Here is a 22724-nt window from a genome sequence, read left to right as displayed (position 1 = left end):
CCAGCAAATCTCTGTAAAGACTTTGTCCTGGATATTTTACCAATCCCCTTTTCATATCTGACTCAAAATTCACCCACATAGTGCTCATATCAGTAAAGGATGGGCAATGACGACCTTCAATCAATTTTCTCTGTTGGATGTCAAGGTCATACAAGATTTCAATCAAAAATCCTTGTACTAGATTCATTTAAATTCTCTTACTTTGGACCTCCTACTAGTATTGAACTTAAAAATCACATGAAATTTATGTGAAATTCACGTGTGGTAAAAATTGTCGCAGTAAACCCTTCATGACTGATACCAAGTATTTGATATTATGGACCAGGTGAATTGGTCCAAAATACTGGTTTATACTGATAGTTGAGTCATACAGGATCTCCATGTAACATTTCATGCCTAACAGAACATCCAACCTAGCTGCAATAATGTAGCCCTCTCACGATTTTTTTTTTTTTTTTTTTTTTTTTTTTTTGGAGAGGCAATTCTCAAAATAAAACTCAAAATGTTTACTCTTCATAATTTCTTTTTATTATTCATCTACCAAGTAATGGCCTACATCTATTTATAATCAGTACATTTGTATAAATAACATTTTTCCAATAACTAATAAACTTTTCTTTGCAAGATATCACAGTAGGATAAAAGAGAATTCATTGAATGATATGGGAATGCAAGTTTATAACTTAAAATGTTTTCAGATGTTAAAGTATATGTATCATACCAGTTTATAAATAATTATACCTAAATAAAATTTAAATTAAATTAATTCAATACATGAACTTCCCAAATGGTAAATGCCAACGTTACAGATAAATGCACAAGACTTGCATGCCCATTGTTACAAAATATGAAAACTGAATCAGATGGACGGAAAATTGACATATTAAAACAGCGTACTAATATCTCTGATGAATAACAAGAAAAAATAACCATTTATAAACCTTGATGATATGAATTAACAACATAGACTATCGCATCATTAGTGAGTTAAAGATGGCATTGATGGAGGACTAGTTATATGATACTGTAATTGATGAAATCAACCTCATACATAAATTCCACTGAAAAGGCATTCTGCAAACCTTGTTTGCATATTAGATTAATATTCAGCTTTAAACGATAAAATTTTCCTTTCCCAACTTGCAGATAAAAAAACATATCAGAGGTAAGGGTGGGTTTTCTGTGAAATTAAAAAGGAGATGTTCACCAGTGTTCAAAATACAATAATTTACTTGTTCAATGTATGTAAAAACAAAATAAGAAAAACAAACTTAACAATATCACTGCCCTTGTGGTCCATTCACCTTGCTTTTCCATGCACTTAAGTAAATATCAATTTCTGAGAGTCAGTGATGCCAAATATAGTCAGTACGTGTGAAATGACAAATGATTCTCCACAAAAAATTTATGCAATATAATTCATTTTAAAATACCTTTTTGATAATTTATATATTCGACTACAGTTTGTGGATTCTAGCATGCCTATGGACATTTAAAAAAAACATGCATTTGCATGTACAACAAAAAAAAACAGACAATATTTAATCTTAAATCGTAATGAATTTGATAAAAGCCATTAATTTTTTAATGAAAACATGTAATAGAATGTTTCTTTGTATTTTCTGTTCCTGATATATATGTTAGTACACTCTCTATTTCATCCTAAAATGCTAAAATGTAAATACATGGAATGCTATCTTTTTCTTCAAACTAATGTTTCACAGCTTAACATGTTTTAGATTAAGGATTAAACTGCATAAACAAACAATCGACCCAATTACAATGTATCCAGTTATACAAGTAAAATGCACATTTTATTTAACTTCTTCTCTACACAAGACCAATGCAGTTCTTCAGGATATTGTATTAAGATAAGGGTAAAGTATGCTAGCTGAAGAAATTTGTCTGAACTGATCTATAAACTTTTACAAAAAACAAAACAGTATGTATACAGTAAGAGAATGTAACAAAGAGAGGGTTTTTTCAGTTGGAGTAACTAAGATTCAGCCTCTAGGCTCTTGCTGTAGGTGCCATCAAAATCATCATCGTAGTCCTCTGCTGTATCGTCCCTGACACTTCCTGCCTGAGAGCTACGGGTCTGAACAAAATCATCATCCAGTCCCACACTTTTGAGAGTTGCTGTATATTTCTTGGTTGCTGCATTCTTGGCATTTACCTAAAATGTACAATTTCAAAACTTTCTATACATATTTTTAATTAGTTAAGGAGCTAAAAATTACCAGGAACCGAGTCCTTTCTCATTTTCAAGTGCTAACTTCATGTATAGCTCATGCAATCCATTCTGGATTAGATATTCTGAATCTGGCAAATTGAACTCTTATCTAAAACATCAAACATCCCATAAGGGTGATGTCAGATTGGCATGTCATTTAGCTTATGAAATCAAAGCTGTCAAAATCTTTAATGCTACTGTAGTTTTAGAATGGGTTTGACTTTTTTTCAGACAACAACACCACAAAGCCCATTGACCAAGCTATGTGTGGTTAGGTCACAACTTCATAGGTGTGGATGTAAAAAATTAATTACTGACTGGCACGGCCTGACTGGATCAACTCAATGAATTTTACTTCTCTTTTTGAAAAAATTGATTATTTTTAATCCACAAACATGAAAAAAGAAACTCTATCATTGGTATAGATTTCTTGGATATCAAAAGATAAACCATCTTAATACATAAACCATGGAATACCTGTACAAATAATTACTGGTAGTTTGCACAAGTACACTGCTTCTGATGTACATGTATTTAGCAGAATTAATAAGGCTCACCAGTAAAGGAGTTGACATGACAAGGAAGGGGAGGGCCCCTGTCTGGTTAGTTTACGTGTGTGATGTTAAAGCTAAACACCGCTTGTAAATAGGCACCTCAGTACCTGGTATATAAACCTTTCGATTTCGTTACACGCGATTGCACACTGAAACTCGTGGCCAACGTGTAGTATTCCTTTCGTGGTCTTTGGATTTGTGCATTTATTTCTTATTCTACGTGCATATTCTGTTTGCAAATAATGCATTGACCAATTGATTTGATGTTAGTATTTTCCTAGCTTGAAAAAAGTGCGGAAAATGATAATTTCATTGCAACTGAGTAACACGTAGAGGTAAAATGTACGTCCACACAGGTGAGACCTCTACAGCAAAGTATTTGAACTGTTTAGAGGTCTTAGCCTTATATAGGGGTTGTAGGGACCGCAGTAATGAAAGAGAAATATGGCGGACAGTGCCTATTTACAAGAGGTGTTCAGCTTTAACTATGTGCCCCTACCTGTGACTGTCTCTCCACTAAGAGAGGCCTCCTCTCTACTCGTTCCTTCATCTCGGCCAACTCTTTCTCATACTGCTCTATTCTATCCCTTTCAGCCTCCCTGTAATTTAAAAAAAAAATTGTGTTATAAGTGAGTTCATTTCAAGTCATTTTCTTTTAAATAATTTTTCCTTCCTACTTTTCCTTGAAGATTTGCAATATCTGGAGATTTCAAATAAAAAACAATACATGTACATTAAAAAAACCCATCTTAATTAACTTTTTATTGTATATACCAGATCATACATGTATAATCTTGGGTAATTTATTGAATAACATAATATGATGCTGATATACATGACAATTCATAAATATAAAAACTTTACTTATGATACAGGTACTGACCAAAGTACAATATCTTTTCCATACCTGCAAGCTCTGAGTTTTCGGAGGGTAGTTTCCTCCAGCGTCGGTTGAATGTCGGCTCCGGTTCTCTCTTGTATACTCCGCCTCAGTCTCATCTCATTGATCCTCCGCTTCCTGTCCTGATCAATCTCCTGGTGCTCTCTGTCCTTTAAGATGCCCGTCTTACTTCTGTACAGAGAAAAATAACTTGTAAAATACTAGTACCGGTACATGTATATAAAACAAATAATTTGATCTATCTTGATGTAAACCTAATATTTCATAATCTAATCTTGATAAATAGCCTAGGTTAACTAAATAAAAAAAATTCAATACAGAATACAGAGAGAGAGAGAGAGAGAGAGAGAGAGAGAGAGAGAGAGAGAGGGTATCCATCATTTACATTGGAACTGCAATTTCAGTTCATTAAACATTAAATAATATAAAATGAACTTTAAAAATTCAAATCTCACTTTGCAGTTTCAGATCTCAAGTCTGTGGCTTTTGTGGATCGAGCAGGAAGTGAATCAAGGGAATTGGACAAGTAACCTGTAAGGTAAAGACAAAGATTATTATCTGTTATTTTATATAAACAACACTGTTTTCATTCTGATTGATTATCCAGAAGTGAAAAAAAAGTCATTTTAACTATTTCCAGTAAATAACTTAAAATAACCTGTTACGTTGGGTATATATGTTTACATTACAAAGCATTTCCACTACACACCTAGGCTTTTCCTGGGAGTTGTTCTTGGTGTCATGTATGGCCATCGGTTTTCTCTCAGCGATTCTTCATCTTTTTTCATATCTTCTATAATTCTCTCCCTTTTTGACGGACTTGCTGTACTTAGTTTGAATGGCTTCACCACAGTTCCCTCTCTCTCTTGCTTCCTCCTCAGCAGCTCCTTCTGAAAGTGTCTGTACAACTCCTCATAATCAGGAACCTCATGTTTGACTTTATGAGATGAAGCGCTTTTCCGCTTGCTTTTAACCTTCTTCCCTTTGTTGTTCATTTCTTTGATCTTCTGTCTCATTTCCATGTTTTCTGGCAATCTAGCCTTCCGATACAGTTCTTCTGCTCGCAGTTTTATTCTTATTTTCCTATACTCCTCCTCTTCTTTGATCTGGTCATCAATAGAGGAGTCGTACAGATATCCAGGCACAGGCCTGGCTTTGAAAGTGTGCTCATCAATTTCCTCTGGTGCGGAGCAGGTTCTTGTGTGATTTTTTTCTTTGACTCTTTCTCTTGTATGGAATTTGAATGGTTTTTCCTGAGACCTGAGTAGATCTTGACTGTAGTGTCTTATATATCTTCTGCGTGCCTCATTCTTTTCATTGATTTCATCATACAGGGGAAGATACACATGAGCAGGAACTGGCTGAGCTTTAAACTTTTTCTGACACTCTATTTCCTCCTGTAGTTTTTCCTCCATAAGTTTCTGCTCATGTTCTATCTGGAGTTTGCTTTTTGTCTTCTCCTTGGTTTCCTCTCTTAGAGTCATGTTGAAAGGCTTAGGAATTGTGATTCGATGTCTCCATTCTTTTTCTTTCTTGTCCTTTTCCTTTCGTGTAACAGAAGCTGATGATGGCCTTTCCCTTGACTGTCTTGGAGCATAGTCTTCCACGGAAAAATTTTCCCACATGTCTTCAATGCGTGTCATTGCTGCTGCAATCTCTTGGTCATCTGCATCTCTCATTATATCATCAGATGTTCTCAACAGTCTCTCTGTATTTAACTCATTGTCGGAATCAGCACTTTCTCTTGGTATCCCTCTTTCTGATGCAATTTTTGCCCAAACCTCTTCCTCTAGGCTTTTTGTTAGCGATCCCCTCCTTCTATACACCGGTGCTGAGCTAGGCCGAGGCATAGGCATCGTACTAATTCCTGCTGGCTTTTTAATTGATGGGGACGTTTGGAATATTTGGCGTCCAGTTGGTGGTTTACTGGATGTTGTATGCGAAACATCCCTCTGTTCATACGATACATAATCTGTCTTATCATCCTCTGTTCGGTCGTTTAAATGGCCATATGACGTTGGCACATTATCAAGATTAAAACCATTGGATTGTGGGTTTTCACCCAGCACCTTTTTCTTGTACAGTTGCTCACATAGATATAACGTCTTTTTATGTTCGTTTTTTAACTGCACCAATTTTTGGTAAAAATCGCTGTCATCGAGATCTTGGAGTTGGGTTGAAATATCATCTATCGCGGGATTAGTGTAAACATGAACAGACTTACTGGGTGCATCGTAGTCATCTTGCTCATTGCTGTTTGCATTGAAATCTGCTTCTGTATTTTGCAGAACATACGTATGGTATGCTTTCGCTCTCTCGTGTAACGTTGATGACAGTCCAGTTTTGGGATTTCTCGGGGGTTTGATGCATGAATGTGCCAAAACTGTCAAACCGTGGGTTGTTGCCATGTTCTCACAAACTATGCCAGGTGCGCAGCAGAAACTGGTTTTTGGATCCAATCATTGGTCAAATTCATTTTCCATAAAGAAATAATTTAAAAGATATAGCTTAATGATGTTTTAATAATAAAAATAAGAAATATCATCCGATTATGAAATTTAATGATATAAATTAAGATAAAATAAAACGAAGATATGACAGGCTCGGGCAGAGGAAAGGGGAACAACTCTAATTATTTTGACAGACGCACATTCACTCTTCCGAGATGGCATGCAATCTACTGAGACATTGCAAGTTGTGTAATTTATCAACAAGAATAGTGAATTCATTGACTTCAAGGAATATACATTCTAGTAGTAATGAAAAAGCAGACATTGTTATATCTGGCGGAGGAATGGTCGGGACTGCAATGGCATGTGCCCTAGGTACCGGTGTTTTATATAACCAATAACTCCATGTAAAATCCCTGGCACATTGAAGTTTTAATTAAAACTTAATGAATCGTGTTGATACACAGAAAAAAATATCACATTACTTCTGTAGCAAGATTTTCGATGTCGGGGTGTATATTCTTACCTATACCTGTATTACACATGTTAATGTCATATTGTCATATAACATTATATAGTGATCATTATGTATAGTCTATAATATTTTTTTTGTATTATGATACTTGTTATCAATACCATGCAAATAAACATAAAGCATAAAAATTCAATATTTACACTTTTAGTCCATTTTAAATGCTGCAACTCTGTGTACATACTTTACCTATTCAGAGAATTTTCTGTACTTTTATTTATACTCTGTCTTGAGTTTTTGCTTCCACCACTTTTTGCTTGATATTTCGATAATCATTTTTAACTTTGTGCTCAAACTACATTCATCCACTAATATGAAAAATGTCCAGATTTCTAGTATCTGTTTTGAATCGCCCCCTCTACCGGTTCAGGTTTCAATTAACATCCAAAAATAGAAAGTCTATGAGTATTTTGCATTGCATCAGCCATTAATAAGCCAGGATGATAACGTTGAAAAATTGTGCGAGGTATCCCGAGTACTTCCGAATGGAGAATAGATGTAAACATTTCCCATTATAAATATCCATAAGAATTTTGTTTTCGTTCCTGTGAACTTTTATGAGTGAAAAATGGTAATTGTTCAATGAAGATATCTTGGATATATGCCTTTTTATCAATTTCAACTGTATTTCTTTCACAGGTATGTGTATTTTCATTAAAAATCATCAAAAAGGGATGGAAGCAATAACATGGGGCAGACTATAATAAAAAAGGATATTATATGCCTGAAGACTTTTCAATGAGAATTCTAATCAATATGTTGTAGTTTTACAAATTTTGTTGTAGGGCATACTGATTTCCTGCAGGATAAAAAGATAATACTTCTAGAATCTGCCCCCGAGAAGAAAGATTTTAAACTGAGCGAACGCTATAGTAACAGAACTTGTGCCATAAGTCCAGCTACAGTTGGCTTATTTCAGAGTGAGTCAGCAAAGCCTTATATTGTAGCTCTATCATTTTCTGATAGTTATGTTTTGAATTTAATTGCATTAATTAATACAATTATGCATCTGATGATTTTGGCACTTTTAAAAATAATTTCCACCAAGATATTTTCAAATATGAACAGATATAGGAGCATGGGATGAGATTTTACAAATGAGATGCCAGCCTGTCAAACGAATGCAGGTTAGTGTTCGTAAGATGAATGTTTGTCAATGGTAAAACATCGTTCTCACAATCATTTTGATCTTTTCTATATAATTGTTCATTCTTTAGAAAAAAAATTGATTTAAGAGACATTCATTTTTGTTCAGTTGCATGGATACAATATGTAGATTGATTCTGATTTTTTCAAATTTAGTAAATTACGATTAAAACAGACATTTCCTCAAGATTTCAGATTTTTATGTTTCAGTTATTCAATCTTATAAAGTTGTTGTGGAGAGACTGTGATTTTGATTTGTATTGAATGTCACCCAGGTGTGGGAATCCTGCTCTGACTCAGTGATCACATTTAATGATGAAGAACTGATGAACGACCTGGCCTACATTGTGGAGAATGACGTGATACTAGAAGCCATCAGGAGACAGCTGTCGTCTCTCTCAGACAGAGTGGAGGTGCGGTACCAAACCTCAGCGAAATCTTACATAATACCTGGCTCCACCCCTGGCCACGATAATGTGGACCAAAACACCTGGGTCACCATAGAAACCGACAAAGGACAAAAAATTCAAACCAAATTACTGGTGAGTGTACTGTTTTACCTCTTAAAGAAGAAATAGATAAATATGAACTAAAGGACTATATATGGTATGGGCCTAAAATGGCCCCCTAAAAGGAATATCATTATTTTACTGTAATTCTTTGTTTTCTTTGTACAGATATATATGTGATGTATAAACTTAATGTTCATTTTGATTCAAGTGCCCACAATTTAGAAATACGGCATTGTAAAGACAACCTTTTCCCGCCATTTTTGCATTTTAGCATAAAAAAGCTTGTTTTTAAGCAGTTTTTCTTTCAGGAAACATAGAGCGCATGCTTGAACCAACAAAATATTTTAATCAGAGATGTGTCTAGCCAAGTCTAATAAGTAACAAAAAAAATTGTCCTGGTTCAAGCATGCGCTCTATATTTCCCATTCGTAAAAAGATAAGAAAAATGTCAATTTTCGACTAATTTTGATTGAATTATAGAAAAAGCGTCACTTCTGACGTCATATACTGCAAGTGAGTGCAAATAAATCAAACAAATATGTGAAAAATATATTTTACATCAACTCTTCTATATCATAACATAACATTTTATTGTACCCGAAACACTTTAAAAAATGGTGAATTATGGGGGCCAAATTTAACTCTTATCATATATAGTTCTTTATATTTTACATTAATTTCTTATTCGTTAAAATGTATATTGTTTTAAAATGTGTAAGTCCGAATTTTAATAAATAACACTATGAATTGCAAACTGTGTAGAAGATGTATGCATTTTTGAGTGAAGTCAGGGAGAACAGCTTTAGTTCTGTTGTGCACTATGACTCTTGATTTATCTCCCCTGACACATTTGGTTCTCTCAGATTGGTGCAGATGGCATGAACTCGGCTGTAAGGAAGGCCGGGAAATTCCATGTGTTTCAACAAGACTACAAACAGCAGGCAGTGGTAGCCACTCTGGAGGTCTCGGGGGTGAGCAGATATACATGTTGCTAAATTCATTGCTTTTGTCAAACAATTTTTTGACGTCTTTGAGATGCAAATTTTGTTTGCACAAGAAAAAAATTCTTGAGGTTTTTAGCAACCTCGTTTTGGTGAAAATTAGTTGCTGTGAGCCAGTTAGTTAATGGTTAATTTCTATATCATTTCATGAATTCTAACTTATTGTCATTTCATTTTACAACTTTTTTCAGACATCAGACAATAGTGTGGCATGGCAGAGGTTTCTCCCAACAGGACCAATAGCCATGTTACCAGTAAGTCCCTTACCAACTATTACTTCTTAAACAACAAACTTGCAAGTAAACAAGCGAATCCAACAAGGAGAAACCACCCTTTTGAATGTATTGTATATGTTGAAAGATGTTCCTGTAAAGAACATAACATTATGGCATAGGATATTGTGATCGTTAGCTCTGTTCAGAATTCTCATACCTCTGTGTAAACCTGAACCCAGGTACATATTTAAAAAAAAAAAAATATCCTCATTATAATGACATATTGATATTCAAAAATTTTCTCTCCTCTCTTTTTTAGTTATCCAACAATTACAGTTGTCTGATTTGGACAACCAGTCCAACCAAGGCCAAATACCTCAAAGATTTACAAGACGACAACTTTGTTGATGCTGTCAATGATGCATTTGTAAGTTTATTTGAATATACAGGAACATGTCAAACAAGAGCTAAAAAACAAACTTCCTTGGGGAAGAGCAATTAAAGAACCTCAAAATTTTTATTTAAGGCAATGTTTTTTCATAATCCTAGATATCATTATTAGTGATGCATGTACCGGGTATAAATAATTTTATTTTCCGTAGTGGCATGAAAGGGACAAGGATTCAACAGTCATGTCAATCTCCCAGAAATATCAAGAACTTCTCAACTATGTTTTCAGTGGTAAGTCACAGGATTACATGTACATACATGCGTCTTTGACTCTCTGTAGAATACAATTTGGTACAATTATTTCATTATTAATAGCAAGGTTGTAGTCAAGAGTCAGTAATTTTCTTGGGGTTTCCTTTGGTCTGTAGATAACCAGGTGGTACGCCAGTTACCGCCCACAGTGGTAGGAGTGGATCCAGGAAGCCGTGCCTCGTTCCCCCTGTCACTCATCCACTCCTCTAACTATGTCAAACCTCGAGTTGCTCTCATTGGGTATGTTACATGTAGTTCATGTTTAATTTGATATTATCACCGGAGAATATACGGTTACTTACCCCAGTACTTGTAATACACTGAGCAAGAATTTTTTAAAAATAATCTATGGTGAAAAGCTGCTTTGACTACAAATTGAACTTGCTAGTAAATGTATTAAGTGTGTAGAATATCAAAAGATCTGTGATTTGGAAAACATTTACAGTGTATTTACTGTAGCTGGAGTTTGAATTGAAAGTAAAATTAATACAATTTCAAAAAAAAATATGCACCATTGAATAATATACACGTAAAGTCTTGATATCAGACGCAACTGTTACTGTGTAATTACAGAGACGCTGCACACAGACTGCACCCACTGGCTGGTCAGGGGGTCAATCTCGGGTTTGGTGACGTCAGCTGTCTTAGTCAGGTGTTAAATGAAGCTGTCCAGTCGGGATCAGATGTAGGCGGCCTGTATTACCTATCAAAGTACGAGACAGAAAGACAGAGGGCAGTGCTACCAGTTGTCATGACAATACATGGTTTACACCACCTTTACAATACCGACTTTTCTCCAGTGGTTCTCCTGAGGAGTTTGGGGCTTCAGTCAACCAATGCATTACAGTTTGTAAAGGTAGGGACTACTTTTCTGATTTTATTTTACTTGTATAATACAGTCAAACTTCGTTATCTCGAACTAGATGGGACTGTTTAAGAAGTTCGAGATATCCTAGTATTCCAGATATAGAGGGTGAAATACTTAAAAAATAAGTGGTTGGGACTTGCAAATCACTTCAACATATACATTGTATTAGAGATATCAGTGTTCAAGATATCGAAGTTTAACTGTACATGCATTTATTTGTCTTTCTAGATATGTTGATCACTTATCACCAATATCCTAATGACAGCCTTTTTATTGCTTACTTTTTTGAAATTGAAAGCTTTATCATAGATGATATACTGTGGAATCATTTTTATTCGTGGGGGGTCAAAGTTCGTGGGTAGCCATAATTTTCCTAGTTTGTGGGGACATAATTTTGTTGGTAGTGTAATTGGGATAATTTTTATAAGTATTAAACAAATGATTGTGTATAGGTTCATGGGAATGTAAGTTTGTGGGCAAGAGATACCCACGAAAGCCACAAACATTGGTCCCCTATGAACAATGATGATTCCACAGTACATTTGGATGTATGCACTGCATAATCACTCATACGTTTATGACATTTTTTTCTTTTCAGAACAAAATAATTCAGCAGGCGTCTTCATGAAATAAGAAACAAGGCGAGTTAAGATCTCACAGACTTTTATTAAACAAACTAAAACATAGCTTTGTCTCTGCCACAGTAATAAATTATTAATACACAGCAAAGCATAGAAAAATTGTTATGCTTGATGTTGTAACCTCTAACATGCAACAAGTCTGAAGTATTCTTGTAAATTTTAGTAAAGATTTGTAAAATTATAGCCACTATGCACTGAGCTACTGACACAATGAGACTGTTAATTAGATTCCATCCTGGTTACAATATCACAACAACAATGGAGACGATGAATCGGATGTGACCTATGGCACAATGGATGTTAATTATGTCTTCCCATATAGCAATCACTGAGGTATAGAATTCCACCATGCTTACTGCTGCAGACAGCTGTGTCCATCTGGAATAAATCCAATAAACATTCATCTTATAAATGTATTAATGTATTAAATACATTTTGTAATACATTTTTGATTTAAAATTATTAGTAATGCATGGATTTTACTGTGTTTTACTGGTTTATATACAGACTGAACTAAAGTTTCACAATTACATGTATGTGCATTTTGATAAAAACTATTCTTTGTTTATTTCCTTCCAAATAAAATTTTTAAAATTACCGTACTTGTGAATATTTTTTTCTTAATTTTAAAAATTATTCTGTGCATAAGGTTTCTTTCACCAAATTATGTTTTCACTCAATTTGTGAACTTACCATTGGTAAATATAAAATGGGGCCAATTTACAATAATTTATTATACATTTAATTGAAACTACAAATATGTAAGAGCCAATTTTATATGGTACAGAATTTTTTACAAGTGTGTTTGGGTGAAAATATCACTATATACAGAATAATGTGTTAAAAACAAAGACAAACCATGACTGAAGACATATATCAGGTGCAATTGTCCTCACAGTGGTGCAATAAACTGGTTGGCTTTAAGTAGCTCTAAATATCTGTAATAAAAAGGGAGTAAAAGTCAAAATTCAATGGCATGTAACCAATATCTATAACACATCTGTCTTGAAGTCTACTGGTACACCTGATTAAGAAGATATAAACTGCACACACATTGGGTGGGCAAAAAGAATCTTGCTAAAATCCTCTATGTAACTACATGCTTACTTAAAGCTGACATGAATTCATAAATATGCATTATTTCCCTCTTTATCTCCGACTACCACCATATTAGTTGTCGACTTCTATTGTTCTGCTCATCGCTACACACCCCCTATATAAGGCCACGATCACTACTGTTAATTCCTAATTAAACCCGAAATTCTTGTCCGCATAAAATCGTGAGAAGCCCGTTTCGTGAATTTTATAACCTCGCTTTTAATTTTCGGACATATGTAAACCACATGAAAATATGATAAAATTTCAGCATTCGCAATTTTATTTGATGGAAAACCTTTGAATCACGAATTAAGAACTCGCGTAAAATAAGGAATTTACAGTATTCATGCTTCACTGCATTCAGGTATTTCATACACCCTAACATGTTACCTTGGACGAAAAGACGTGTAGAAACGCGTTTTGAACAAAAATAATATGACAACCATTGCATTGGCAAGGAATATCCAATGAACGACGAAACAAGACAGACTGAAATCCAGGCACATATACTTCAAATATTGATAATTGTAGACCGTTTTCCTGTTTATGTTATAACATTGCACATGCGCAACCACACATAGTAGCAATGTCAATGATCGCATGGATTTTAGAAACAGAGCCTTTTTGTAGAAACTGATGGAAACAAGTTGATGATATGTTGTTACTTTCTTGGATTGACTATCATTTAGCTGCTGGGTTGGATATAGTACCGCCAGGGTTTTCAAAAAGATGCAGACCTTGTGCACTCTGTATGAACGACACACGTGTTCGATGTGCATGTGACGTGTGTTTGATGTGCATGTGAGGTAAGGCAGCACTATCTGTGCAAAATGATACGGATACTAGTACCTTGGCAATTCTTTCAAAGAATAAATTAATTTTGTATTTCATTGATTGTTGTTTCCTTTATTCTTTATTGCAAACATTTTACTATGGTACAACGTGTAGTTTATGCATTTAGAAGTCCGTGCAACCTGAATGCCTCGATCGGAAAGCAACCGACCGTAACTTTCTCGAACGGTATATATACCCCAGTGGCAGTAGGGGAGCGATCAAAACTAATATGGCGACCAAATGCTTTAATGAATTCATGTCAGCTTTAACAATCAAAATAAAGATTCAATTTAACAAATGATAGAACAGATTACAATACATTAATCATCAAATGAGAGCAGATAAATAATTGAGTGCAACATTGTTGGTCACTGCACTTTTCAGAATGGCGACCGAGTGACTTGCCTTGGGTTAAACTGTTCGACTCTTCCCCGTAAGATGCTGGGCCCCAGGAAAGCACTCAGCTGATTCAGACACTGGCTAGCAGCGCTGGCCGTCAGGGCGTTATCACAGGTCTGTAGGATAACCATCAGATTAGTTCTATACATGTTTTTGTAAGTGCATGTACATTTTTTTGTTAAAATACCAGTGATCTACATCTATATTCAAATCAGTCTATTCATAAATATACTTACAATGCTGTAAAATATGCAATCAAAGAATTCTTCTAAATGGGGCTTGAAATACCTCTTCCCCAATGATTTGGCAATATTTGGCAACTGCAAAACATGACAACAGAAAAAATGTATATTATACATGTACTTGCTAAGAAAATCTTATATAGTTAAAAAATTGGATGCATTGAACAATTCTTTTCTTGAGTGTTGCCTGGGTAAGAAGACTCTTGACCCTGATTTCAAAGGGAAATAAGACACAAGATAAACATTAACAAGAATACATCACTATCACTCCTCTTCACCTCTGAAGTACATGTAACTGACCTGTTTACACACTGTCTCCAGGAAGTTGACGTGGTGATTGTAATGGTGGAGAGAGGCCGCCTTGGCCAGTAATGGTAAGAGATCCGACACTGTGGTGTGTAGCTCCTGATTGTGAGACAGCTCTGCTATCAAATGCACACACCTAAAACAAACATATGACACTTTGATGAACTGCAGTAAATATCTATGAAATCCATTAAAAGCAAGTATTTAGTAATAAAAGTAGAATCCTAATAAATGGTACATATTCTTTCATAAAAAAGTTAAGATATAAATAATTTAAAATGCATGAAAAGTAGTGGGACAATAATTATAAGCTGTAGATATTGCCTTCATGTCTTACCCATCAGCAAGCTCCCAGGGTTCAGGAGGCTTCCTAAACTTGTGGTCCATACATCCACCCCCTCTGGAGCCCTTCATCATCTTGGGGGCTAGGGACCCACAGGAGTACATCTAGAGATCACAACAAGAAAATCAATTAGGAACAGAACTAACATACATGTACCAAGAAATTCCTTGCGTTAAAACGATTATGTATTGTTCTCATTTTAAAGAACAACATTCCTCTAAGTTTAAGTTTCTCTAGCATGTATTGTAGCTCTAGAAAAGCTCTCTACAAAGTACATTGTATTACCTGTTTGTCTGTATGTAGCTCCATGTCATTGTCCCGTAACTTTTTGACCACACTATACGTAGCTGGCCCTTTGTCCATGTTGCCATATTTCTCTGTTGTTTCAGGTTGGTTCTTTAATCCTTCTATTCCTTCTTTCACTTTGTTTATAATTTCTTCATAGCTTTCTTGACCTGAAAAATTATATAATTACCTTTTCTCTGGCAGAAAAAACATGTCAGACCACTACTTACTGTTATTGTATACAATATATTGAAACTGTCCAAGAAACAAATTTTAGTTTGATAAAACTGTTTTTTGAAATTACCGTAGACTTGTGCCACATTGGCTAGAGCCAGTGCTGCCCCCTGACGGACGGAAGGGATGTTGTCCTGTAGATTATTGTAGAACAGGGGGTAGAGGGCAGGCATGGAGCTCCTATAAAAATCAATTCAAAATTCTTACCATTCACGTCAAAAGTTCAATATTTTAAATTCAATACAATTTATAGAGTTGTACAACAATTAGCCTCAATAAAATACAGAATATAAGAATTATCAATCTAAAAATCAACACGAGATTTTGTGTAGTAATCAATTCAATGTTAGGAATCTGCTACAACTTCTCAAACATCTAACAAAATCCCTTCAAGGTCAAGTCATAATGACCTTTTGATTAGCCCATGAAACTGTCCCTGCCAAAATCTAGGGTGGTTATTGGGTCACATAATCATGACAAAATCTATGTAAACAGTATGTCAAAGTAATGGAATGTCTGTTGATTACTTCAGAAGAGAATGGAGAACGCTTCATATACCAAATATTAAATACCAGCAAAAGGATTGTCCTGAATACAACATACATGTACAATAGGTAACTTGGCTATGAAATGTAATGAAGTGGATTCAGAATATCTATTTCTAATTAGATTAGATTAGATTCTTATTCGATTGTAGAAAAATCTCTAAAAACTTCTTAATGAAAATGAATGTTTTTACTGTAATTGCCAGCATACCTTGACTCATCTGGGAAGCACAGTACAAAGTTTCCACATGCCACACAGGCAGCTGTAACACAACAAATTAAAAAGAAAATACATGAATTCACACTGCTGTTGTTGGTGAAAAGTTTTTCTTATCATATCAGAAAACAACATAGTATTTAGCACTTCAGTTCTTGAAAGTTAAACTTCTTGAACTTGTAATAAAAATCTCGTAAACATACCATCTCGGACAGGCCAACTGTCATCGTTAAAACAAATTAAGAGTGCTTCCAATAACTGAGGTATGAAAGGTCTTACAACATCCCTGTCTATCTGTAAAGGTACAAAATCATTATCATTTTTGTTTATCAACAGCCCTGAAATGGTCTCAGAGAGGGGTTTAACAACCAACTACTCAAACATCTAAAACGAAAGCATTCTCCTAAATTTGTGAAGTTCAAGTAAAATCTTAAACTTGTTCATTTCTTTCAGAAAATTAAACAACATGCCTTCTCTGCCCACATGTACCTTAGATCCAAGCTCTGCTATACACGCACAGGCAGCTTCTCTCACTGCGTGGTTATCTGCTCCTGTTGCCTCAATATAGTAAGCTACCTACAGCAAAGGTAAAAGGACATGATAATTATAATGATATTCAAAGCATATTTTGAAAAACCTAATCAAATGTAATATCGAATGACAATTATCATAATACATGTACTTTAATTAAGTATATTAAGAACAATATAGTAAGCTACCTACACCAAAGCAATAGAAATGACATTTTCATGTATCATACTACTCAACGTACTCTATAAATCTGTTATAGGTTTCACTCAGGTCACTTACCACATGCTCTATGAACTTTTCAACCAGGTGTTTCCCCTCCCCTCCTGTCACCATTCGCCAGGTATCCTGGGAGTAGATCCTCACCCCTTCTGCTACATAATACCTACAGAATATTCCCCAATACCTTCAGTGCATTAATGGACATAGAACATATAAAGGAGTTCTAAAGACCTGAATATTTAGTTTCTAATAACCAAGACTCTTCAAAGCCATTAATCTAAGAAAGTGACAAGATGTGATGGATGGGGGATTTGAAAGATACGACTTCCACACAACTAATATTTCTTATACATGTTTCCAAGTTTCCTAAAAGCAAGTTTTAAATTATATTACGCATAAAGAAAATTGTAAAATGTTTCATTTGGCAATAGTTTTCCTATAGTTCTATTGTAATGGTACTGGTGACCCTCAGTGAAGGCATTATGTGCTCTAGGCACCATGAGGATTAAGTAAAAAGTATAAATGGTATTGGTACGCGAACTATAGAATAGATAAATTTAGTACATGTACACATAACATGAAAAATGCTAGACAGAGTTCAGAACATGTACTCTACCTGTTTAAACACATCCTGGGTATGAGGATTGGGTAGAACTTGGCCTTGACCTCCTCAGTGGGTAAACTCTGGAGGAATTTCCTGGTGGCCACACTGGATGCTAAACGAACCTAGTACAATGGAATCAGTTCCCTATTACCTGCATGTTCATTGTATGTACATGATTTGTGTATCCATTGATTATATAGATTATCCATTCAATACAATTGTGATACAAACAGGTAAATATTGTATATAACTATTTTAGTAAAAAGGTGATGACTACATAATGAAATCTTTTAAGTTTCTTACCAGCATGAAATGAAGTTTATTTTTTTTTCTAAGTTTAAAGGCATCAACAGAAAAATTAACAGTAGAAGAAAAAGCATGTAGCACATTGATGCAAAATTTTCTCATACACTATTTCTGTTGATCACTCCATCCACTGAAAAAATATTCCTGTATTTTTTTTAAGTCTAGCATGTTTCCCAGTCAAAAGAATGAGTGCATTTTCCTTAGAATGACAGAAAAATGCTAAGACAAGATATTGACTTTTAATCATGTATGTGCTGTCTAGTGAATGTATTTACCTGGCTCCAGTTGTCAGCTAGTCCTTTGGCCATGTACTTGGCAAACTGTTCACCGTGTCGATACACGGCATTCTCTTCCTCCAAAGCCAGGGTTTCTAATCAAACAAAAAAAGGGTTTTTGGGACTTCAAATATGTTATAGGCCTACTAACATTGTATATTTTGAAAGTGGCATATTATATGAATCCTGTAGTTCAAGAAAAAAATAATTTTGACCTACAGCATTTTTTGTAAATTTCCTACTTTATCTTGAATCTTATCTGTAAGATTTACACAAAACTCAAGCAAGTCTTTTTTCAGATACATCAGACCCATAAAGTGAATTTGTGACTGAAATTAGAGATAGTATCAATAATGAAGTACAAACTTGATACATGCACTAACCTTTGTCCTTGACTCCTATTGACACAAGAGATGAACACACATAATACCCAGTCTCTCTGACAAATCGGTTTGTGTGGTCAAGGGCTTGAAATATCAAGTTCAGTAAATCCTGGTCGACACAATCATTGAAAAGATGTCCGCAATTATCCACAACACTCTGCAAGCATCTAAACGATTAATAATAATGTGTCCATTGGTAAGGGAATCAAAATTAATTAAGAGGAAAAAATAATAAAACGAGCTCACTCATATTCAATTTTCAATTTTATAAACGACTTGGTGCAAGTCCAAGACAAATGTGCCAAGCACTGTAGATTCCTAATTAAATACGAGGAATCAATATCTGCACATCTTGCGAATTCTAAAATCTCACTTTTATTTTTCAGACAAATGTAAACTACATGAAACTATCACAAAAATTTGGCATTCACAATTAGTTCTCGTGAATTGATGGAAAACGGTTGAATCGCGGAATTCAGTACTTGTGTACAATGAGAAATCTAAAGTAGTCTTTTTGGGTAACTTACTTCATCCATGTCTCCAAAGACTTCCATCCTGCAGTATCATGAAAGATCTGATCTGCATCCACAGAATTGGACTGCAATCATAGAATTCAAACATCTTTCTTTTTTCAATACATAAAAATATTACAGGTCAATTTCAATTGCACTCAAGTCCACAAGCAGGAGAAATATTTTGCATATCCATTGTGCCCTAAAGTTTAAAAAATAAAATTGCATCTTCCCTAGCCAAGTTAAGGTGTTTTGAAACTGACCATGAATGAAATTAATGAATTAATTATTATGAAAAAATAGAGTAGTATTTTATATCTTCCCTAAGCATATTACAACAAGATAAATGTACTTATAACTTAACTAAGCCTACATGTATACTTTTAGTACAAGACCAATGATAACTTCACTAAGCCTACATGTACTTGTAGTACAAGACCAATGGTAACTTTACAAAGTCTGCATGTAGTACAATACGAGCAAGGTTCTAACCCTGGCGGGTGAGCTGCTAAGCTTCTCCATCAGTTTCTCTGTCTCCTCCTGCTCGTCCTGACCGGTAGCAGACAACCTCTCACGCTCCAGGTTACTGCGGATTCCTTCCAAAATGACTGACTTGGAGTTCTCATAGACAGCAGGTCCAATCTTTTTACATAGTGCTCCTAATACTTCTCCTTAAAAATAATGAAACAGACTGAAATTTTGCGTGATAGTGTGCTTATACGTCACTTGAAAAATAAATGACATTAAATGATACCTAAATTAGAGATATGTAAGATTGTAGCAACAAGCAACAAATGCAGAGGTGTCTTAGACAGTATACAGAACAATGGCAACTAAATCATGTTCCAATGATTTTCAAAATATTTCATCCAAAAAAAGTTAACATAAAATCATGCTATTAGAGGCCCTTAGGCCACATTGTTCACTCGAGAATAATCAAATATAATCTTTTATCAGAGCTATAATAACTTTTGTCAATATTTTGTAAATTTGTTGTATTTTTTAATAAGCAGTGTTTACATAGAAATTTGTGTATGGTCTGTAAACAATAAATTAGGTTGTGAAATTTATCGCATAAGCCGTATCACATACTGTAGATTCCTTATTTTACCCAAGTACTTAATTCTGCGAAACAACGGTTTTGTATCCAATTGCGAGTGTATAAAATCGCGAACGCTGAATTATTTTCATAATTCCAGATAGTTTACATCTGTTAAAAAAAAAAGATTTTAAAATCCGCGGGAAGTGATTCTCACGATTTTATGCCAGGGCTCGAGCTGGGCTTCGCCATTTTCGCCAATGGCGAATTATTTTCAAATGTGGCGAAAAAAAATTTGAATGTGGCGAAAATCCTTTTTTGTAATAAAATGGTATAAAAAATCGGTGTTCAGTTTTCATTTAAAATATACACCTGTTTATTCAGTCAGAGTGTGTTTATTTAGTCATCGCACGCGACCGGAAATCTCGCGTCGCTCCAGTGCACACAGAGCTCTGGCCAGATAATAGCCTCAGGTAATATTTGGCTGCAAGACGTCGATAATTATGTAATCGGGCACGAGACGGTTGTATACACGGCTTGTGGTCAATTTTTAAAGCAATAATATTATAAGGTCTCATTCATTATACTGTTATCGTCTCCATACTAGTGTCAAATCGTAACCAGTGCACCGATCGCTAAATAATTGGTTATATAACTGCGTATAATATGTATACATCAACTGTATTCCTGAACATTTGTTTTTGGATAACGTTGAAACTATTTATTAAAATTTTCTATAATTGGGTTCTGTTTGCTTTTCTCTCCTGAAATTTCAAAACACTGCAGTCGGTTGTTTTGATATGGACATATCAACGCAGATAATTAATTTTCTTTGATGTCCGGTGCGCTACGGTATAAATATGATAATCTTGCTTGACCATGTACCCCATTTACTTTTGACATTTGGCTTGTCAATATGGGAAAACGTAAACTTGTAGCTTCTAAACCCTGGTTTCCCATCGAAGTTGCCTTAAGCCAACAACATTGGAGAACCTGATGAGATCAACAGTGGAAAGGAAGAAATGGATTATGAAGAGGCATTCAGAAAATGGTCATCCCTGAAAGCCAGAAGAATTTTCATGTGAACTTTAACCAGTGATGATATCTGTGAACAAGTGAAATGTGATGTGAAATGTGTTTGTGCAGTGTTAGTGTAGTGCTGTGTTAATATTTATAAACATTAGTGTAGTCACTGTAGTGCTTTGTTCTACTGACAGTTGACTTATTATTTATGTAACACATAGGTTATGATATGTTATATGTTTACATGTTTTGATCTGTTATCTGAATAAAATATATCAAACAATTTATCTTTTTATCATTTAGAAATAAGTGTTGGTTTATAGTAGATGTTTTACTGGATATTAAGGAATAAATATAACATTATAACATATTATTCAGTAATATAAGTGTTGAATTTGAAGTATTAGATAATGAACGTCTTGCGCCGCGTAACAACGCGCAAAAGTGGCGAAAGGGAAATTTGGTCCAGTGGGAGCCCTGTTTTATGCGGATATTAATTCCTCGCGTTTAATTAGGATTTAAAAGTAGTGTATATAAAAGGGTACATTGCCTTAAATTAAAAAAAAACCACCTCGTGAAATCCATGCATTTAAGTTGATAAAAGCCTGACATAGCAAATTATGGTAATTTTTAATCCCTATGGTCTTTGTTTAGGGTGAGCTGAAAATGACAGATATACTGCTTAAATTAACGTTAACAGGTTGGGACCAATCTCCCAAATGGGATATAATAGCCCGTTTGGGATATAATAGCCCAAATGGGATATAAATTTAAAGTGCAAAAAATAATTTTTTTTTATTTCAAAATTTTTGATATAAATCCGCATTAATGTGAATCAAATGCAACAACTTTTGGTTAAGAAGTTTTTCTATATGTCTATAGTTTGTAAGATTAATCCCCAAGAATGTTTGGATATACTGAGGGATCCATCTCCATAATAGTACAGCTACAGATAAAGTTGTTTACCAAAAGTTGTTGTATTTCATCTATTCTAATGCGGATTAATATAAAAAATTTCAAAATCAAATTTTTTTATTTTCTGCACTTTAAATTTATATCTCATTTGGGCTATTATACCCCAAACGGGCTATTATATCCTATTTGGGAGATTGGTCCCAACCTGGTTAATCATGTAGACGTTAAACACAACGTCATAAATACCTGCAGCGATCCTAACTCTGAATTCATTATCTTCTAAATACTTTAAAGCCTGGGAACGCATGTCAACTGCAAAATCGTCAGAACTTTTTCCACTTATTAAGAGGGCTTTTGCGGCCATCAATCCACCATGCTTTTTCTCCCACGATGAACCCTCTTCCGTTAAAAGTTTTGTGATACATTGTTCAAGCGTATCAATATCCTCACTCTCCGCTAGATCAATATGCTTGACAAAATTTTGAAAGCCCTTATCTCGCTCCAATTTAAGCGAGCTACAAAGATCTTGAATAATTGCATCCACCATGTTGTTTCCCTTTACCAACCGCTTTATCGTACAAGAAATATGATTGGTCAATTATAAAAAAAGAAAAATTAAAACCTTATGGGGATAAAACCTTACCCGTAAAAGAATAATA

The 22724-nt window shown here is 34.7% G+C and overlaps 3 protein-coding genes across 3 annotated transcripts; 1 reads left to right on the top strand and 2 right to left on the bottom strand.

The window, feature by feature from the left end:
• Window positions 1–505: 505 nt before the first annotated feature.
• Window positions 506–6139, bottom strand: LOC105345327 (protein FAM161A). Its single transcript, XM_011453449.4, has 5 exons — window positions 4398–6139; window positions 4144–4219; window positions 3695–3859; window positions 3287–3386; window positions 506–2176 (listed from the first exon to the last, which is right to left on the bottom strand). The coding sequence occupies exons 1-5, from the start codon at window positions 6094–6096 to the stop codon at window positions 1997–1999; spliced, it is 2220 nt and encodes a 739-aa protein (XP_011451751.3). The 5' UTR covers window positions 6097–6139; the 3' UTR covers window positions 506–1996.
• Window positions 6140–6304: 165 nt separating this feature from the next.
• LOC105345345 (ubiquinone biosynthesis monooxygenase COQ6, mitochondrial) lies at window positions 6305–12353 on the top strand. Its single transcript, XM_011453473.4, has 11 exons — window positions 6305–6513; window positions 7456–7590; window positions 7739–7797; window positions 8092–8358; window positions 9192–9299; window positions 9521–9583; window positions 9864–9971; window positions 10147–10225; window positions 10363–10486; window positions 10820–11102; window positions 11713–12353. Exons 1-11 carry the CDS (start codon window positions 6354–6356, stop codon window positions 11740–11742), a joined length of 1416 nt encoding a protein of 471 aa, XP_011451775.3. The 5' UTR covers window positions 6305–6353; the 3' UTR covers window positions 11743–12353.
• LOC105345338 (uncharacterized) lies at window positions 11761–22650 on the bottom strand. The gene is made up of 18 exons (XM_011453461.4): window positions 22312–22650; window positions 19581–19759; window positions 19104–19174; window positions 18577–18743; window positions 18194–18288; window positions 17625–17734; window positions 17069–17171; window positions 16748–16834; window positions 16462–16552; window positions 16253–16304; window positions 15567–15676; window positions 15263–15432; window positions 14972–15081; window positions 14629–14770; window positions 14323–14406; window positions 14093–14202; window positions 12614–12693; window positions 11761–12133 (listed from the first exon to the last, which is right to left on the bottom strand). The coding sequence occupies exons 1-17, from the start codon at window positions 22610–22612 to the stop codon at window positions 12648–12650; spliced, it is 2028 nt and encodes a 675-aa protein (XP_011451763.3). The 5' UTR covers window positions 22613–22650; the 3' UTR covers window positions 11761–12133; window positions 12614–12647.
• Window positions 22651–22724: the final 74 nt, after the last annotated feature.

Source organism: Magallana gigas, chromosome 6 (assembly GCF_963853765.1).
Source record: "Magallana gigas chromosome 6, xbMagGiga1.1, whole genome shotgun sequence".
Lineage (NCBI taxonomy): Eukaryota > Metazoa > Mollusca > Bivalvia > Ostreida > Ostreidae > Magallana > Magallana gigas.
Note: the sequence above shows the minus strand (reverse complement) of the source record. Positions and strands in the feature narration are given on the sequence as shown.

What these genes read in the sequence shown, in the direction of transcription:
- LOC105345327 (XM_011453449.4), bottom strand. Translation starts at nt 6,096, where the DNA reads ATGGCAACAACCCACGGTTTGACAGTTTTGGCACATTCATGCATCAAA. An exon ending in AACTCCCAGGAAAAGCCTAG is followed by an intron (nt 4,220 to 4,397) that starts GTGTGTAGTGGA and finishes TTTACCTTACAG; the next exon opens with GTTACTTGTCCAATTCCCTT. An exon ending in TTGAGATCTGAAACTGCAAA is followed by an intron (nt 3,860 to 4,143) that starts GTGAGATTTGAA and finishes TTCTCTGTACAG; the next exon opens with AAGTAAGACGGGCATCTTAA.
- LOC105345345 (XM_011453473.4), top strand. Translation starts at nt 6,354, where the DNA reads ATGGCATGCAATCTACTGAGACATTGCAAGTTGTGTAATTTATCAACA. An exon ending in TACAGTTGGCTTATTTCAGA is followed by an intron (nt 7,591 to 7,738) that starts GTGAGTCAGCAA and finishes AAATATGAACAG; the next exon opens with ATATAGGAGCATGGGATGAG. An exon ending in CCTCGAGTTGCTCTCATTGG is followed by an intron (nt 10,487 to 10,819) that starts GTATGTTACATG and finishes GTGTAATTACAG; the next exon opens with AGACGCTGCACACAGACTGC.
- LOC105345338 (XM_011453461.4), bottom strand. Translation starts at nt 22,612, where the DNA reads ATGGTGGATGCAATTATTCAAGATCTTTGTAGCTCGCTTAAATTGGAG. An exon ending in AATAGGAGTCAAGGACAAAG is followed by an intron (nt 18,289 to 18,576) that starts GTTAGTGCATGT and finishes TTGTTTGATTAG; the next exon opens with AAACCCTGGCTTTGGAGGAA. An exon ending in ATTGCATATTTTACAGCATT is followed by an intron (nt 14,203 to 14,322) that starts GTAAGTATATTT and finishes GTTATCCTACAG; the next exon opens with ACCTGTGATAACGCCCTGAC.